The sequence below is a fragment of the Anomalospiza imberbis genome, chromosome 2 (assembly GCF_031753505.1).
Source record: "Anomalospiza imberbis isolate Cuckoo-Finch-1a 21T00152 chromosome 2, ASM3175350v1, whole genome shotgun sequence".
Classification (NCBI taxonomy): Eukaryota; Metazoa; Chordata; class Aves; order Passeriformes; family Viduidae; genus Anomalospiza; species Anomalospiza imberbis.
In genome coordinates, this window is record NC_089682.1 from 73,601,600 (window position 1) to 73,621,494 (window position 19,895).

The following is a 19,895-nucleotide window of genomic DNA, read 5'->3' on the forward strand; positions in this document are numbered from 1 at the left end:
AATCCAGGAGAAATTATCCATTTGGGATTTTTATTTGTTGTTGTTTTGGTTTGGTTGGAGTTTTTTTTTTTTTTTTTTGCTGGTGTATCCTGATATAAGAAAAATTCTATGACTAATTTTTGATGCTTTACCCAGTCTGAGACCTAATGGAGAGCTCTGGCTTTGAAATATTTATCAGTTGGAAATTATTTCTGGAGACCCAGCAGTTGGGGTATTGAGGACTGCTAGTCACTTTGGAAAATCACATCACTTACCAAGCTCTTCTTTTAGATTAGGTGTAACTAAGTGAGGTAGTTCCAAACAACAAAAACATGGGAATGATTGTCCCAACACTTCAGAGTAATTTAACTTACTTTGTATATTGCAGAAGATGTATATTGCTTAGTATAACACATAAATAAAAGATTGCAGAGAGTTTCTGGGAGAAAGAATAAAACACTCTACAGTAGATAAGTTTTTAGAGTTGAATCTGTGGTATAAAGCATCCAGATTCAACTGCAATTAAAAGCAAGTCTTACAACTTGGGTTTTTGACTATCATCTTGTAAGTGCTGGGCCCCCACACCTGAGCTGAGGAGCAGGAGAGGGGACAGCATCGCAGTTAGAGGGGCACATGTGCCTGCCAGTAGATCTGCTGTTGCTACATACAACCCCAAAGTTTGCTGAGGAGAGCTGAGCGACGGCGCAGCTCCGTTTGTTCGGCTCATTTACTTTGTGCACTTTGCAGCTCTTTGTCAGTCTCACTGGTTCCCCAGGTGCAGACAGAGTCACTCGCTCCTGCTGTTTGGATGCTTGTTCAATAAGAGGGAGATGGGGAATGGATGGAGGGAAGTAGAATGGAATAGTGTGTATGCAAACTCATGCCATTTGCAAGAGAGTTCTTGGACAGGCCTGGAAGCTACTTGTGACTTGCTCTTCATAGGCTGGATTTCCAAAGGAAGGTCTCCATTTAGGAGAATCATCCTAATACCCTCCTTTTCTCATCCTGATTTTCAAAGTAACTGGAAAATGTACTTGATGGCTCCTTCCTTGAGGGAATAAATGGTGTTCCTCCATCAGTGCAATGTGGATGTAGAAAAAATTAGGATCAGTCCATAGAATATTATGACAATGTTTGTCTCCGGGGATGACAGTCAGAGTCCACACAGTTTGCTTTCTTGTTTGTTCCTCCTACTGTGTCCCACACAACTGAACTAGGATCAGTCTGGCAGAACTGAAGTGGTTCTACAGGGATGAAGTCCTTTTGCAAAAACAAGATAGACCTAGTAACCAGTGCACTGTTTGTTAGTTAGAACAGATAAATTCCTTAATAGATACTAATCTGCCACTCACGGTAGTGGTAGGAAGGGAAGTCAAGTCATAAAGCTGTTTAGTTTTCCATTTTGTACTCATTACATGGACTCTCAAATCTTGTACAGTATCTTATTCCTGTCCTATATTCACTCAAAGGATGCTCCTCCCCCTAACTGGCATTAAACTGCCATTGAACTGTTGCCAATGCAGTTGTTGGTTCCTGCCTGTGTTTCACAGCTCTCCTGCTTCAGCCAGGGGACGGATGGGACTGATCTATATGCATGATGTTACCGTTCCTGGGAGTAGGGCAGCTCTCACATCCTGTCCATCCTGGCACAGATCCTGTCCATGAGACAAACATTGGGGATTCTCAGTGTCCCACGTGGATGCTTACCCTCCAGTATTCTTTTGACAACTGGATCAAATCTGCCAGACAGGTCTCTTAAATAGATATGCTTACATGAAATACAGTTTTGTCTTGCTCCCGTGTGCTGTTTGTGTGTTTATAAAGACACCTTGAGTTCCTTAAAAATGGTCTCCACAGCTGGCGTCATCTTTTGTTTTCTTTCTCTAAAGAATTAAGTCAGTAAAGTTCCACAAGCGGAGCTCTGTATGTAGCATTTAATCCTTGCTTTTTTTTTTTGAGTCCTGAACCTTGTTTTTTTCAGTCTTTCTTCAGTCATGACTTGCTACAATATCAAAGGGAAAGGGCCCAGGGGACACACACTGTGTGTGTGGGAAGGGGGGGAAATACCTTGAAAAAACTGGAAGTGTTATTCTTGTTGCACATAAATTGGGTGGTGCTTTCACTGTCTTTTCCCTCCCACTGGTAATATCACGTGCATGTAAAACATGCTGCGTTAAAACTTTTTTAAATGGAAATCATGGTGGCATAGTGCTCAAAGGGTTAACTGCAGTTTATTAACAGCTAATGTTTTTAGATTTGCAGTACACAACTGTTTAAATACTGTATTCCTTGTAAATGAAGTAAGAAAAAATGTTAAGGCTGGTGCCAATATTTTTGTTAATGAATTGTTCAGCGTTGTCTCTCACTACAGTCTGGTCAGAACTCTTTGTGTATAAGCTGGGCCTGAAGCCATTTTATAGCTTGTAGGCCTAATTGTGTAACTTTTCTTTCATAATGGTTTTGTTATAATATCTACTGTCATTTCTTTCATATAAATATGACATGTAAATTGTCATAATAAAAAAAATTGAAATAACTTGATGTACAAAGTATAATGTGTATTGCAGATACAAGTGCTTTTTAATGAGCATTACACATGCACATACCTTTTTTAGTTTTAGAGCAAGCACTGAGTAATGGCTGCTTTGTATTGTTCCAGCCCATGATGGTGCCACTGCCTGCCATGGGAATGGGCAACTCCTGGTTTATGATGGTTTTGTTATGGCAGCTCAACTGACAGAACCAACCTTCCTTTGAGCAGCTCTGGCTGATGGTGGGGAAGACCTGATGGATATGTTTTTGCAGTCACTATAGTTTTCTCTGTTCCATCTTTTATATACATTTTATATCTCATCTCCCAGTGATTTTGCAGTTACTTGATGAAAACCAGTGTGCCTGCAGCCAGCACTGTACCCAGGAAGGCTGTGCCAGAAGACAGCCATGAGGTGTCCACATGGTGCTCCTGACAGAGGAGCCAGGTTCATTTATTTAGGCTGAGATGTGTAAAACTTGGGAAAATTGGGGGGGGAAATGGAAGTCTGCAGAGACACACTGAAGAAGCAGATCTTCTGGCACATGGCAATGGACATGGATGACATTTCAGGACTTTAACAGGAGAAAGGGAGAAAGAAACAAATCAAAGAAGGGAGTGGCTTTTCTGTGTGAATTGCTGAAGCCTGTCAATGTTTATTTTGAATGTATCTGTGGCTGCAGTCAAGCTGCTGTGTGTTTTTGTAGTGATGAGAAATCGCTGTGAAATCCATCCTTTTGCTCCAAATCCACTGCCAAAACTTTACACTTCAATTTTTAACAGATTCTGGGCATCTAAGTCTGAATTGACCACCTTATGGCAGGCAGTGCTGTGGAGAGAAACAAGCTCCCCTGGATGGTGACTCCTGCCTTCTGTGCTAAGGTGACAACCCTGTGAAGGTACCTGCTGCTCTGAACACGGCCCTGGTTGACTAAATCACTGTTGGACATCTAGTGTCCAGACATCACTGGGGCTGGATTCGAATTCACTTCTTAAAGCTCTTAGAGCTGAAGGAGAGTTTTCAGGTAATGCCATTGTGTTCCATTCTAACTTAAAGGAAACATCTGCCTTCCCTCTCTAAGCTTCTCTTAGGTGCAGCACTCAGTACTCTGGTGTGAAGTGTCTGGATTGTGTAAATAAGGAAGATGTGGATTTCTACTCCTCTTTTAATGCCTCATCCTCAAAACCAATTTCCTGCCTGGGCTTAAACTATCCCTTTTCCCATTTTCTTTTGGAAGAGTGGTGTAACACAGAAGACTTGCATTTGCATGCAGGAAGAGAAAGAAACTCCATATTACTCCACTGCAGCGACTTCAACCAGCGGTAATTCAACCCCAACCACTCAGAAATTTTAATTTATAACGACCTAAAGTTGTTCTGTGATTTGGAGTTAACTACAAAGGTGGTGAGAACTGTCTGTGGCTGATATGACAGCCACATTAGGTAAGAGGGGGTGGACATCAACAGGAGCATTGCTTTATAACCACTAAGTGCAGTGAATGGTATTTCCATGTATTTGGATCTCTTCTCACCAGCTGCCATAGTCTGATCTGTGTTCTTGGATGAACTGCAAATTTTTGTTTCCAGTTGGCCACTTACCTTGGCGTGGCAAACTTGAAAATGCTTGAGAAATTCCACTTTCCTCATCCCCTGTTGCCTCTGTTGGTTTTTTTCAAGCTATTCCAGCAGTGTTTACATATCACTTCACTGTGAAATTTGCTTTCATTTTAGTCTAGGTGATTATTTGTATGAGTAACAATTATTTGCATCATTATTTGCGTAATTAAAATCCCAAATGGGTAGGCATGGTTGACCAGCTTTCCAAAACATTGTCAATACTTCAGACTAAGAGAACCATGTTATGTTCTGCTCTTTGCTATCCAAGACCCTAGCTAGGAAAATCCAGGGAAAGAAAATATGGGAGACCTAATCTCATTAATTGGCTCATGTCTGTGAGAACCTGTGTTTGCACACAGGTAGCTAAATGACGCCTAAAAAGTAAATTTAAACTGATTAAAGGGAAGGCTAACACCCATGACAAGCTAACAACTTGCTTTTGGTACGTTGCTATGGCAGGAGCATTTGCCATCCTGACAAGTCAGGGAGAAGGGATGTTTGCAGTGATGCTGTCTCACTGATGGCGTTAACAGAAGCATCCCCTGACAGAGATGTACTTCACTGATGCATCAGTAATCCCTGTTTCTCACTGCAGTAGCTAGAGAAATGGTGTAAATCCAGGGAAGAAGCAGGGCCAGTGCTCACGAGGAGGTGGCAGCCTTCCCATCCCTGAGATGTGCTGTCCTGTGACACCCCTGCTCGCCAGGTATTGCAGTAGTGTCAGGCTCCTGACCCCAATCATCACTGCTGGGGGAAATCAACTGGATACCCCTTAAGCAATTCAGGTACCTGTGATTTTCTTTTTCTTCTCCGTGTGCATTTATGAGACACTAGGTGCTGGCCACCCACCAGAATTTCCCCTTCCAGCATCCAATAATGGTAACTGTGAATCTGCTGTATTTATTTGTTATTATTTATTATCTTTCTGTCACCCGTGCAATGAGACTTGAAGGCTAAAATAGCTATGGCAGAGATCAAGAAGCATTTGGAAAACACTCTCAAGCACAAGGTGTGATTGTTGTGTTGTCCTGTGCAGGGCTGGGAGATGGACTGGATGATCAGTGTGGGTCCCTTCCAATTCAGGATATTCAATGGTTCTGTGACTGCTCTTGCTACTGTCGATTATAGAATCTGAACGTTTAGGGTTGGAAGGGACATTAAAGACGTGTTCCAACCCCCCTGCCATGGGCAGGGACAGCTTCCACTAGATCAGGTTGCTCAGAGCCCCATCCAACCTGTCCTTGAACACTTCCAGGGATGGGGCAGCCACAGCTTCTCTGGGCAACCTGTGCCGGTGCCTCACCACCCTCACGGGGAAGAATTCCTTCACAATATCTAATCTCACTCCGCCCTTTGTCAATTTGAATCTTTTCCCCCTTGTCCTATCCCTTCACGTCCTTGTCCAAAGTCCCTCTCCAGCTCTCTTGTATCCCCCTTTAGGTACTGGAAGGAGCTGTACGGTCTCCCTGGAGCCTTCTTTTCGGAGAACAGCTCTCAACCTGTCCCCACAGCAGAGGTGCTCCAGCCCTCAGCGGTCACCTCAGCGCTCCCCTTTGCTCCTCTTTTCCAGACAAAGACGACTGAACTCGGACGCCTCTGGCGGCACCCAGAGCCGCGGCCGCAGCGGGCCCCGCGGCCCGGCAGCGGTGACACCGCGTCCCGGGGCGGGGCCTTCGCGTCCCGGGCGGAATCGCATCACAGAGCGGCGCGTTCCGCTTCCGGCGGCCGCGATGGTGGAGCAGGGAGGCGGCGGCGGCGCCATGAGCTTCCTCAAGCGCTTCCCGCCGCCGGCCGACGGCGTCCGACACCAGCAGCCGGACACGGAGGCGCTGCTGGCGGGGCGCAGCCTGGGCTCCGGCACCCTCTACATCGCCGAGAGGTGCGGGGACACGCGGGGCTGGGACCCCTCGGGGGCTGCCCGGGACGGCCCTGAGGGGCCCGGGATGGGGGGTTTGGGTGACGGGGCCGTGATGCGGGGCAAGCCCTCGGGGGCTGTGAGGCTCTGCGGGGCGTCCCGCTGCTCCTGCTCGCTTTAAACCGGGCGAGAGGGAGCAGCACGGCCAGGGACCCGGCTGGCTGGGGCGTTCAGGGCCGGGCTGGATGGGACTAGGAGCAGCCTGGTCTAGGGGAGGTGTCCCTGCCCAAGGCAGGGGCCTGGAACGAGATGGCTGTGAGGTTCCTTCCCACCAAACCATTTTGTAAAACTCAGCGTGGTGGAGAAATGTGCACTTGCAGCCCAGAAGGCCAGTTGTATCCTAGGCCACGGCAAAAGCAGCGTGGCCAGCTGGGCAAGAGGGGAAATTCTGTCCCACTGCTTTTGTGAGACCCCACCTGGAGTGCTGTATCCAGCACTGGAATCCCCAGCATAAGAAGGACCTGGAAATCTTGGAGCAAGTCCAGCAGACACCACAAAGTTGATAAGGGGACTGGAGCACTTCTGCTACAGAGGCAGGCTCAGAAAGTTGGGGTTGTTCAGCCTGGAGAAGAGAAATTTATGTGGAGACCTCATGGCAACCTCCCAGTGTCAGAAGGGGCATGCAGGGAGGTCAGAGTTGGGCGCTTTGGCAGGAACTGTAGTGGTAGGACAAGGAGGAATGGCTTCAAACTGAAAAAGAGCGCTAGACTGGTTTTTAGGAGAAAATTCTTTACTGTGAGCAGGGTGAGACCCTGGCACAGGTTACCCAAAGAAACAGTGGATGTCCCGTTCTTGGAAGTGTTCAAGGCCAGGTTGGTTGTGGCTCCAAGTATCCTGGTGTAGTGGAAGGTGTCCCCTGCCCAAGGTAGTGGATTGGAACTAGTTGATCTTCCAGGTCTTTTCCAACCCAAACCATTCTGTAATTAAAACCATGGCAGCTCTCCTCTTTTGACAGGGGAGTAGACAGGGCCGCTGGGTTTCTGCTGTTAATAACTCCTCTGGTTCTGTGAAGTCATTCATGTTGCATTAATCACATGGAGACTGTTCTTACTAGGCAGAAATCAGTCTGGTTATTCTGGATGATGTTATCTGAGCTCTTTATGGTCTCCTTTCAATTCTCCCTGCATTGTATAGCTCAGACAGCTTGATGATTAAAATAATGTAATTTTCTTTAACCATGTTAAAGTACTCATATTATATTCTGTAATTGAAGAGCATGGTTGGAAAAAAAAAACATAATTTAAAATGTGCACTTTTAAAAACCTCAGACTAGGAAACTTTTATGAAATGGCCAATATTGTTGGAGGAGCTTTTGCCCTATCTGAGCTTGTTAGTGCTGTGTTGGAGAGGAATCTCTCTGGATATTTGTTCACTGTTTTATTTAGTTTGGTTACAGCTACCAGGACTTCTGTTTGTGGGGTATCTGCTCTGAGGATGTGTAATGTTGAGTTTCCTTGTAAGTTGCTTTCAGTAGACTTTTGTGTGAGGCACCTGCAGGTCTGCCAGCTTCCTCTCCACATGTTTCAAGTGCACCACAGAGGTTTCACCAGAGTCACTTGTTGGGATGAACAGAAAACACCAGTGTTTGCAGGAGTGCCATGGCAGAACAGGGCATCCAGGAGCAGAATGTGGCTCTTGATCCATGTAGTGACTCTTCACCAGCAGCTGTAAACATTGAGGACTGGATAGTTGAGGCTAGGAAATAAACTTCTTGCTCCCACTGTATTCGCTCTTGCTCTCAGCCAGATTTTCTAAGGCCAGGAGTCTTCTGTGAACTTTCCATTGGTTTTGTCCCACCACAAAAGCTTGTGAATGCTGAGTTTTGCACATGGTGGAGGTCTTGCTTTCTGGTACTGAGTATTTCTGTTCACTGTGTGACATCATTGATTACAGGCACCCAAATCTAGTTTGAGTTTGATTTCTCAGTATGTAGAAACATGTTGATTGTTCTGATACGAAGGAGGCAGCATCCTGGTGGTGATAACCTGTGCAGTCTCTTGCTGTGGTTAGGGATGACAGTGAAAGTGGGGAAAGCAGAGGCTATAGCACATAAGTTGTGACTGGAGGAATACCCATAACCTGGCTCTTCTGATCACAGAACTGGCTGTTTTTCTGCCTACAGGCTATACCCACATCAGATCTATAATCCTCCAGGAATTATGTCACCGACTTGCCTTTTGGTGTCCTCTTTGTTTTCCTCTTTGGAAAACCACATTTAATAGCTTGAGTTACAAATCACACTCTGAACCTTTGTAATTGACTTTGGAATGATAGATATCTGCAGGGAGAAGAAAATGGAGAGGCAGGGAGGAAAATTCAGCATTTAATGCAAATATGATAAAGTTGTGATGGGTTTAGGGTTCTTAGCTTCACATTCTTTCAACAAAGGTGTCTTTTACCTCAGCCTTTAATGCTGTTGCAAAGTCCCGTTCAGGCAGGTCCAGGACCGTGTATGCCTGCGGAGTGGGCTAAGTGCCTTGTCCACAATTACTCACATTTTGGGGTTGGTTTGCTTTTCTGCAGGTGCTTGAATCAGATACTGTCCTCTGTTAGTTTCTAACTTGTCTCTTCTTTTTTTCCTCCCTCGTTAGTCGCCTGTCTTGGCTGGAAAACTCTGGAGTTGGCTTCTCTTTGGATTACCCCACCATAAGTTTGCATGCCGTCTCCAGGGACTTGAGTGCCTACCCAAGGGAGCATTTATACGTCATGGTGAACGCCAAGTTTGAAGGTAAGGAGTGTTGCTTGCTGCTCCCACAGTCCTGAGTGACAGGATTTCCTCCTCAGTAGGAGGAAATGTTGATTTTAAGTAATTGCTTGTATTTTCTTTTTTATTTTCCTGAAGAATAGTTATTGTAGAAGCGCAGCTTAGCATTTGTTTAGAGTCAGTTCTTTGCAGTTCTGCTCTCAGCTTGTGGCTGTCTACGCTGAGGCTGCTGAGAATTAGTTCTCTGCCCTCTTACACTGTTTTAAACAATTTCGTTCCTCTGCCGGTCTCCCTGTGATTCCATCTTGAGTATGTTTTTTTCTTTATTGAATTTATGTTAATGTTGCTGCCCTCTCCAGGCTTGATGAATTCCTGCTGTTTCACAGCCAGGGAATTTTTGTTCAGTTTCTCCCACAGCTTGGTTAAATACAAGCAAGAAAAGGCAATAGGTCATGTTACCAGGCTTTAATGAATCTTTGTGGATGGCCCACAAAACCCACCTTTTTGACCATTCTTGCTTTGATGCAGAGAAAGCGAACTTTCTGATTCATTGTTTATATGAAGATTGTGTGTATATATATATTTTTTTTCTTCTGGAAGACTTGTTAATATTTAAGTGTGTCAAAAATTGCCATCACAATTGAAGATTAAATGCTAGATCTTGAGCAGGTCTCCTTTTCCCCTTCATGCCTACTGGTCCTCACAGCTAAAGGTTAAAATCTGGCATTTTAATTTTTTTTAATGTATCCAAAAAGTAATGACAAGACTCTGAGGAGATGGAGGTGCTTTTAAGCTGTTAGTGCATTATTTCCTTCTCTTATATTACTAATGTTCTCTGTCAGTCTATCACTACAAATAATAAGAGGACATTTGCATATGCCTCTTGGTTCTTCTTCCTCATTTTCCTTTAACTGTGGTTATTTTGAAGTAAAAAGAGCCTCATCTGAAGAAAGATGCTGTTTGTAGCTTTTAATGCATTCTGATTCTGGCATTTGAAAATATGGATATCCTGCGAAAGCCTTTATCTAGAAATCCTTAATAGACTGATATATTATGGGTAATGTTTTGTGGGTGTATTTTTTAGTATATCAACTCTGCCTACAGGAAATCTTCCACGGCAGATAAGTTTTGCTTTTCAAAGTCTAGCCCTGGCCTGCATTTTTAACTGCTGAATAGTGTTGGTTAGCTTCAGGAATCTTCATTTGCAGTTGTGCAGGGTACATTGTGTTCTTCCTCTCAAAGTTTTGCCTGTGCTCTCTGTGTGTTTGTGCCTTGTCCTCACCCCTCTTTTAGAAAAAGGGACTCAGAGGTTGACTGCATTGAAAACAAAGAGCTAGACTCAGCAGTAACAAGCTGTGCCTGTGGTTGTCAGTTGGAAAAGAACTGGGTAGCTTCCTTGCACACTTCATTTTTGGGGCAGCTGGCTGGCAGCTTCTTGGCGCCTTCATATTCTTGGTGGTGCCAGTTTTGTGTGTGATAAAAACTGCTCTCAATGGCACAGCTTCTTCTGCAGAAAATAACTGTGCACTTCTGAGGCTGTCAGTGCAGTGTCCCCAGCCCCAAAGTGAGGAACTGCAGCCATTTTTGTGGGGTTTTTATTCACAGAAAGTAAAACACCACACTGATGCTTATTTATTGACGTACATGGCGTACAGAAGTCAGAAAGCACCGCAGTTGTCACTGGTTCTGGGTGCACTTTGTATTTCTGACATCGTGCTGGCTGACTGGGAATGTTGGAAATGGAGCAGAGATCCTCTGCATAAGTCAGAGTTCCCTGTGAGGGGCCACACTGGAAGCTAGCTGATTTAGTGACAATAATGTTAAGGATCCATAAAAAAATCCATGTGATTTAAAAAATGATAACGTGGGTTTTGAGTGTGGTTGTTTTTAATAAGAATCAGGCAATTTTCCTGAAATACTTGAGTACACTGTGTGACCAGTACAGAAATCTTTTCTCTTTAAGTTATAAACAGAAGTTTTCACATGTTTTGCAAGTGTTGTTGAGGTGCTATGAGAGGGCCTCATATGTGGGTCTTGGAGTGTCATGGCGTTTTTTGGGAGAGCAGAGTGGAGGTTTTGTGCCTCTCCTGGGTTGTTTCTGATTTGATTATTTGTGTGCTCCTGAAAGAATAAGCAAATGTGACTTTTTTTTTTCTTACAAAATAAACATGTTTATTCTAAATCTTTCAATTTCTTAAAGAGGAGACAAAAGAGGCTCCCATGACTGAAGGGGAGGAGGACGACAGCGATGACGACGTTGAACCGATTGCGGAGTTCAGATTTGTACCTAGCGACAAATCAGCCTGTAAGTGTGAATGGGAGCTGTGTTTTACTTTGAAGTCCTGGTTATATGTGGAAGACTTGGGTGCAGAGATGTAAATACTATGATCCTTCAGTGTCCTTCTCTAGTGACTTGATTCCTGTGTGCTGGAAAGAATAAAGCAAATTGTTTTATCTGGCTTGAAAAATGGATTCTTTCAAGCAGCTGCTTCTCAAGGAGAATTCCAGTGCTTTAAAATATAAACTGTTGAGTAAAAATACATAACGTGGATAATCTCACTTATATACATTTGCAGAGAATATGTATGGGAAATGTCTTTTTAATTTCAAATTCAGTGATACTTGAGTCGGTGACAATTTCATTAGAACCATGCTAATACCCTGACACTGCCACTGGAAAACTGTCGTATCCTGTCTGGTGTGGAGCTCACAGTTGGATTCAAGTTTCAGGAATCTGATGAATGAGATGCTGCAAGTTTTCCTGCATTAGGTAGCCACAGACATAACTGTCCAGAGATAAACCTTTATCATCAACAAAATAATGCAAAAATGCTCTTAAGAGGCTAAAGCACTAGGCTGGATCTCTGAAGCCTGATTTGTTTCTTACATGGCTTCTGGCTTGTTGGATGATGTTTTCAAATAGAAATTCAGTTGTGGTTCTACTAAAGGAATATCCTGACTCCCTCTGATCACTTGGAGAGGGGTTTCTTGCCTGTTGCTTTGGGATATTGGTGGAGGTTTGTGTTCACTTGTGTTCCTGCAGTGGAAGCCATGTTCTCAGCAATGTGTGAGTGCCAGGCCCTGCACCCAGACCCGGATGATGAGGACTCAGACAATGATTACGAAGGGGACGAGTACGATGTTGAGGCCCGTGGTTGGTAACAGTTGCTTCTTTTGAAATACCTGCCAGCCCTTGGATACCTGGTATCTGTCATAATTGTTTATTACTCATCTTGCCTAAACATCCCTTTTGTCACAGGCACAGTATAGAAATTCATAAATCTGCAGAAAGCCTATAGTTTAGCTATTGCAAATGACAGGAATTCAGCAAAAGCATTGTTCTGGCTCTCCAAAGCCCACAGACACAGTGAGCAGCCTTTCCTCTTTGCAATGGCTGTGCTTGCCCAGGTTCAATGCCTGTGCTGCTTTGTGGTCAGTTCACATTGCTGTGTGTATTCTTTACCTGATGTAAGCAGCTTTTTAATCTGTCAGTTCATCTGAGCATAACTTGCCCAGCTGCTCCCCTGTTCATCCACCTCTGCATGTTTCTGGCTCCTAAACTTAAGTCTGCTAAGTATAAACTTGTTTTTGCAGAGCTGGAACAAGGTGACATCCCGAGCTTTTACACATATGAAGAGGGGTTGTCACATTTAACTGCAGAAGGCCAGGCCACGCTGGAGAGGTTAGAAGGCATGTTAGCCCAGTCTGTCAGCACCCAGTACAACATGGCTGGAGTGAGAACAGAGGACTCCATAAGGGAGTTTGAAGGTAAGGCGTGCTTTTGTTTTACTGAAGAATATGTCTTCATCAGTGACACAGCCAGTGAGATCGAGTGCACCCTCAACAAGTTTGCAAACACCAAGCTGAGGGGTGCAGTTGACACTCCAGAAGGATGGGATGCCATCCAGAGGGTCCTGAACGAAACTGAGGAGTGGATCCATGGAAACCTCATGCGGTTCAACAAGGCCAAGTGCAAGGTGCTGCACCTAGGTTGGAGCAACTCCCAGTATCAACACAGGCTGGGAGAGGAAGGGATTAAGAGCAGCCCTGCCAAAAAGGACGTGGGGGTGCTGGTGGATGAAAAGTTGGACATAACCTGGCAATGGTCACTCAGCCCAGAACACCAGTTATGTCCTGGGCTGTACTCAAAGCAGCGTGGCCAGCAGGGCAAGGGAGGGGAATCTGCCCCTCTGCTTCACTCTGGTGAGACCCCACCTGCAGTGCTGCATCCAGCAGCATAATAGGATATGGACCTACTGGAGTGAGTCCAGAGGTCATTAAGATGATCAGGAGTCTGGAGCACCTCTGCTATGGAAACAGGTTGAGACAGTTGGGATGTTCAGCTTGGAAAAGAGAAGACTCTGAGGAGACCTTACTGAGGCCTTTCAGTACTTAAAGATGTGGACAGACTTTTCTGCAACACCAGTTGCTGAAGGACAAGGGGGAATGGCTTCAAACCTAAGGAGGTGAGACTCACATTGATAAAAGGAGAGATTTTTTACCATGGGGTTGGTGAGCCACTTGCCCAGAGAAGCTGTGGATGCCCCATCCCTGGAAGTGTTCAAGGCCAGGCTGGATGGGGCTTTGGGCAACTTGGTCTAGCTGGAGGTGTTCCTGCCCATGGCTGCAAGGGCCCTTCCAACCCAAACCATGCTGTGGTTCGGTGATATGAAAGTGGTGGCTCTCTAGTTTGGCTAATCTGTAAAGCAGGACTGAGCGAGCGTGATGCCGTGGGTGATCCCTCACTGCAGAAGGTGCTGGTTCACCCACATGCCTGTGGCCACCATGTTGTCTGCTGTGGATTGAGGGCTGCTCTGTCAAGGAGTGAGCACTTCAGTGTCAAGAACACTTGATTCTTCCTGGTATGATTTCCTGGAACAGTGGTAAAGTGAAGTTGATTTAGGATTTTAAAAAATTTAAATTTATCAGTCTACACCAGGGTTAGGAAGCAGTTTCTACTCTAAATGAATTGTAGTTTTTATTTGGGTTTTGATTTTGGGGTTTTTTTAATACCCTAAATTATAAGTTAACAGTTATCTTAACAGAGTTCCGGGTGAATTCTGAATCATTCAAACACTGAAACAGAATTATTTAAAAAGATCTATTTTTCTGGAGGATGCTTAATTCTATTGATCATTCAAGTGTGTATTTAAGGAGTAAAATTTATTTTTTGTTGGGGGAAAGCCACCTGATTTCTCAGACTCTGTCTTTCCTGTGTGCTGTTTTCACTAGAGCAATATATTATCTGGGAGAAGAACAGGGAAGTACTTTAGTAGTATTGCTTCTCTTTTATATATAAATTGCAGTGCTTTTTATATGCCCTCATGTTTTTGAAAGATGGAAAATTATCCAGCACTTGTGGATTTATAGAAAATAATAACTAAATTTTCTCATCCACAGGGAGAAGTTTTTAATCTTGTTTTGTAAGTTCTTTTCAGGTTCTCTTTGTTCTGCAGTTTTGAATAAATTTATGTACAGACAACCATAGGTGATAGGCTCCTGTTTCAGCAGTGTCCTTTGTTTGAAAATTTAGTCATGTTTCTGAATTCCAAAATTCCAGAAATAAATATAAATAGAACAGCAAATATGTCACATGTCTCAGAGTCATCTTCATCAGTTTTCTTTTCTAATCTTACTTGCTACAGTACTGCTGCTTGGTGTGCTGCAATTATAAATATCCCCAGGGCTGCTCAGTTTCAGAGTTACTTTATTTTTTGACATTGTAGCATAGCGCAATCTTTCTTTTCAATGATTGTTTCTGAAGAGGATACAGCTTCTTCCTACTCAAATCAAGTTATTCAAAGGAATCATTACATTTGTTACACCTTCATTACATTTGTTTCACCTTGTTAAAACTTACTTTAAAACATGCAATAGTTAAAATCCAGTGTTTAAGTCTTCTAATAAGACAGGGTGAGATGAGGTTGTAGGCAGTGGTGACATCTGTAAATGGCTGACCAAAAGTGCTGGAGCAACCCCAGAAACTTGTGAGCCTATCAGCGTTTCCTTAGGCTACTTTCAGAAGTTCAGTGAAGGGTTTTTCTGTCCTGGCCACCTCTTGTCAGCAGAGGGCATCTGCTCTCTTTCCCGTGAGAACGTCATCCCATATCCGCTTGTTTACGAGCACTGGCTGGTTTTTTTCAGATGGGATGGAGGTGGACATAGCACCAGTCGTTGCGGGGCAGTTTGAAGACGCCGAAGTCGATCACTGAGGAGGACAGGTGCTGCTGTAAGTTCTTCTAACTTCTCACACCAGAGCTTTTCAGTCCTGCAGAGCCTCCCCTCTCTGTAATTTGTGTAGTGTATGTGATCATACAGGAGGTGTTTCATTATATCAGGATAGTGGTGATATAAAAGAAGGAAAAGGGAGCTGTAGTTGTCACAAATGTAGAAAGATGTTTAATGATCTGTGCCAAAGTGCCTGTTGGCATAAACCATTACCCTGCAGAGGCAACCTGCATGGATGTGCTTGTCTGGAAGACAGGTCAGCCTTTCAGTTGATTTAAGAATTGTCTAATCTCAAAGACTCTTAGATGCTGATATTTGAACACCGGAGGCATCCCTGGGAAGTTACTGTCTTTAGTGTCTGTTGTTTTGCCCTTAGGGTGTAGGATTTCCCAGGGGGCAGGACACTTCACAGCACTCCGAGTCCATCTCTTCCTTCATTATAAGCAGATCAGGAACAGTTCCTGGTAAAGTTACTGAGCTATCTGGATGGGATTGCTCTCAGGAGTGAACAGCTTAGAGACGACACCCTGCTCAAGTGGTTGTGCCAGTGTGATCCCTTGTCTTCCATCACCTGTGCTTGCTCTTCTTCTCTTAGTAGCATTACAAGTTGTGCCAGTGGTTCCTCGCTGGTGCTGGGAGGGAGAGAAAGAGCAGCTTTTTCTGGGACTGTCTGTAGAGATGCACAGGCACAGTGGGGTTGTGATGCCACCTTTCCTTCAGCAGTGCTCAGTCTGTATGTGCTGCTCAAGTGGTGCTGTGTTGTCCCAGTTCTTCTGCCTGTCTCAGAAGGGAGACTGACGACTCTTACCCTAAAGTGAGTGTCCAACTATCCCACTTGAAATGCTGGAGAGAGCAGTTGTGGAACAGACAGCCAAAAGCTCAGGGGAGGAAGGAGGAAAGGGACACAAAAAGGAGTGTGACATATTGAAAGAAAAATGGGAAAGTAGTTGATATGGGATTACAGTGTCACAAAGAAAGAGGCTGCAGTCCTCTCAAGGAGAGCTGTAGTGGAGGGGTGCTGCATACCTGCATTCCTCCTCTGTTGCTTATTTTTCTTTGCTGCTGCAGATCTGAAAGTCTCAGCGTAGTCTTGTGTTCACTTACTGACCTCCACCACTGCCACTGTTCCTGAATTGATATTTATTTTCTGGTGTAAGAGCTCAAACTTCTGTAGTTGTATTTCTAGCCTGAGAAGGACTTTGAAGAACAGAGAGGAGTTCTTAAAAAAAAAAAAAAATTAGATACTGGTTGTCCTGCCCATTGGCTGGTTCGCCAGTTTGGTAAAGGACACACTTAAAATCAGAGAAAAGCCTTTAGCTGTAGATCAGGTGCCTCTTAGTAAGTGAATAGAAATTTAGACTCTGATGACTCCATCTGCAAGATTATTTTGGTCAATGGCTTATTAAAAAAAAAAATCATGCTGTTGAAAAATTCAAATTTGACTGCTTTACCTATTATCCTGGTTAAAATTTAACTGGATTAAGGAGAGTTAGTAGCTGATAGCAGATCTGTAAGAAGCCTGAAAGTGCTGATGGGAAGTGTTGTAGACTGTTCTTCTAGAACAAAGTACACTCAGAAAGAAGTAATGTTGGTTAGTGGAATTACTCTGCCTTCCATGGTACAGCATGTGGCTGTGGGAGATGAATGCTGTGAGAGGTGACTGGAGAGGATTTCCCCCTGTGCTTCTGCTTGTGCTGATCACAGCTGAGAGGCTGATCCCTGTCAGAGCAGATCAAGTGACCTGCATGTGCAGTGTCAGGTGCTGCAGTGACATCACTCCAGGTAGCAGTTTGGGATGGCCCTTTTTAAAGTAACCACCAGCCTGAGTGTTGGATGTAATCTAAGGAAGTTTAGGAATCTAGGATCTAAGGCAGCAGCAAGGAACTTAAGGTAGAAAGTGACACAAACAGCTCTTGGAGGTCTGTGCTAATCACCCTGCTCAGAGGGTGGCTTGGCCCTACACTCTATATGTAGGGGTGGAGAGGGAGCATGCTGTGATCTTGTGGGTACTCCATGGAGCAGCTTGGCCCTTTTAACCTCCTGAACTGCAAAATGATCTACAGGAACATCTTGTTGGTGATCCCTTAGAGAGCAGCATGCTGACCTGCCTCCCAGACAATGCCCTTGTGTGATGCTCATGCTGCATGCCACCCAAATGAGATGTGACAGTCTTCTGCTGAAGCTTCTGGAAGACTTGCTGGCAGTTGGTGCAGGACATTTCCAGTGTTCCTGCAATAAGTGGTGTTTTGTCTGTGTGGCATCACGAGGCTGCAGCAATTGTTCTGAAGCAACTGGTGTGTCTGAGTGTGGGTGCAGCAGGGTCTGCCAGGGCACCCTGGTGCCTGCTGTGAGCACATGCTGTCCTTAGCTGACCTAAGACCTGCTGCCAAAGGCAAAGATGCTCAGCCCTTCTGAAAATTCATGGGCTTATAGTAAAGTGCTGTCCTCTGACTGCAACCAACAGATATAACTACTCTGTGATGCTTAATAACCTTTTATTTTGATGCCGATTATGTAAACTTGGGTGTCTTATGTCTTTCAGATTCCTCTTGTGGCACTTCCAGAATAAGCTGTAAAACCGAAGGCATTGCAGTGACTATTGGGAGTTAACCTTTCTTTTAATGACCTAAGTTTAGACATCTAGGTCTATAAATGCTTGTAGGGATGTTTAAAACATTTGTGACCACTATGGGGTTATTTAAAAAAAAAAACAAAATAAACAAAAACAATAAAACCTCTTGCATCTAACACTTGAATGGGGCTAATCAGGGGTCATTTCATAGAATCACGGAATGATTTGGGTTGGAACAGACCTTAAAGATCATCTAGTTCCAACCCCACCTGCCATGGGCATGGATGCCATTGAGTAGGTCAGGTTGCTCAGGACCCCATCCTAACCTGGCTGTGAACACTTCCAGGGATGAGGCAACCACAGTCTCTCTGACCAAACTCTCTGGCCTTTTAAAGAAGCCTTTGTAGGAATTCTAGGACTTCAGAAATAAAACTGTAAGTAGAACAGAATTTTAGATTGTCCTAGAATTTTCCATATTTTTTTACCTGTCATTGACTCTGTGGAGTAGAAACGGGAATAGAAGTGTTATAACTAAAAGGAAATAGGGTTGGCCAAGGGTTAAAAGAAAAGCTAAATATAAAACCCCTTCAAGTAACTGGGTTTACCATTTCAGTGCTATCCCTTTCATTTCTCTGAGAGCTGAGCTTGGGTGGTAGAGGAGATGGAATAAAGTCTGTAAGGTCCGGACAAAGAGAACTGTTTTGTGTCTTTGTATTAAATGTTAACATTGTTAAATAAACTTAAGATTTTTGTATCTCACAACCAGCTCACTGTTGCAGTTCTCCCTCCTTTACTTCAGCAAGCAGCTTGAGCCCTTGAGTTTCAGAACTTTCTTCTGTAACAAAAAAAATCTTCAGTGAAGCCAAAGCCATTTTCATAATTTACCTGGATGTGAGGATAAAAGGGCAGAGCATTTGCAGAGTATGCCTGTGGCAGAGTTAGCCAGACACATCCCAGACTTAGGAACCCAGCTTTAGTTTGCCAAGATGTTGGTCCTGCTGGAGCTTTTCCTGTTTCATCTCTCTGCAGGGTGGTGATTTTGCCATTGGAAAATATCAGCAAATTCGGGTTGTTCCTCTCTTTCCCTAGTATTGAAAGTCTGGACCAAACTTCCTCCATTTTCTTTCACTTTGAAGTTGACCTGTGATATTTTGGGGGGTGGGGGTGGGGTATTGCTGTGTTGGTATATGAGCAGTTTACTGGCCATACGCTCTGCTTACACGTCAGGATGTGATTTGGTTCCAAGGTATGTGCTAATTATAACCACTCTTTGTTGAATATTCGTTAGGAACGCCAGTCAAATTAGGGATGTCTTAACAGTGCTGTGAACCACTGAAGTAGCTGAATGAATGAGGTATTCAGCATGTTGTGCAACAAGACATTCTACAGGAATGTCTTTACCAGCCCCTTTGTATACATACAAACTTACTCGTGAGTGTGTCCATGTAATTGTTAGGGATTCAGAATTACAAAGGATACAGAGTTGATTAATGCACTGGTGTTTGGTGAATCTTGGCATGGTGAGATTTTGGAACAGGTAAACCTCTTACCGGCACTATAATTGAGGCAAAAGGCTCATTGAATTCTAAGTCACCATCCACTGCTGAAGCAGACTGGTGGGGGTTTTTTAGTGTATGAAAATCTGAGTTGGAATGTGGTGTGTCTGTTGTTTTCCAAGATAAATGGCAGCCTGTTACATACCCTGGCAGATGAGTAAAGTTAGCTCCAGGGCAGCTGGACAGTTCACAGTTCCTCTCGGCACTGTCACTACATCAGGAGAATTTGCCTTGTACTAATGTGGAGCTCCAGGAGCAGACATCTTGTAATGATTCCAGTCAAATCAATGGAGCAAGATTAATTGAGGTGAGGTGGAAACAATCCTGGATGAATGCCGAAGGTAGCATTGAGAAGTGTCTTGTGTGGATTGACAAATTTTATTTTCAATAAAACTTTTTGTGTGTAAGTGTTCTGGACTTCATAAGCATTCATTAGCTCAAATGTAAAATACTCCCTTTTTGCCTGCATTACCAAAACCAGTTAAATTCTTCAGTTCCTATCTTAGGTTTATTTTTCATTATTTATGCTACTTTTGTTGTTTTTCTTTTGTTTTGCATTAATTTATTCAATTTAAGGCTTGTCTAATTCCTAGTGATTTAAAAAAAATTATATTCTAGTGCCTGTAAATACAGCAACTACTTGTTAATAACCTAGATTTGTACCAATTTCTTTTAAACTATATGTTGTGACAAAATATACAAGGCAGACTTGGAGAAGTCAGATCTGATTTGACTTCTTCACTTTATGGACTTTGCTCTTGCAGGCCATCAAAAATGATGTGGAAGTAGGGCCT

General features: G+C 43.9%; 1 protein-coding gene across 1 annotated transcript; it reads left to right on the forward strand.

The window, feature by feature from the left end:
• The first annotated feature begins 5,823 nt into the window (after positions 1 to 5,823).
• On the forward strand, positions 5,824 to 18,310 carry CLNS1A (chloride nucleotide-sensitive channel 1A). The gene is made up of 7 exons (XM_068181725.1): positions 5,824 to 6,005; positions 8,633 to 8,769; positions 10,946 to 11,050; positions 11,789 to 11,899; positions 12,340 to 12,513; positions 14,890 to 14,974; positions 17,516 to 18,310. The coding sequence occupies exons 1-6, from the start codon at positions 5,857 to 5,859 to the stop codon at positions 14,955 to 14,957; spliced, it is 744 nt and encodes a 247-aa protein (XP_068037826.1). The 5' UTR covers positions 5,824 to 5,856; the 3' UTR covers positions 14,958 to 14,974; positions 17,516 to 18,310.
• Positions 18,311 to 19,895: the final 1,585 nt, after the last annotated feature.

What these genes read in the sequence shown, in the direction of transcription:
- CLNS1A (XM_068181725.1), top strand. Translation starts at nt 5,857, where the DNA reads ATGGTGGAGCAGGGAGGCGGCGGCGGCGCCATGAGCTTCCTCAAGCGC. An exon ending in ACCCTCTACATCGCCGAGAG is followed by an intron (nt 6,006 to 8,632) that starts GTGCGGGGACAC and finishes CTCCCTCGTTAG; the next exon opens with TCGCCTGTCTTGGCTGGAAA. An exon ending in CTCCATAAGGGAGTTTGAAG is followed by an intron (nt 12,514 to 14,889) that starts GTAAGGCGTGCT and finishes GGTTTTTTTCAG; the next exon opens with ATGGGATGGAGGTGGACATA.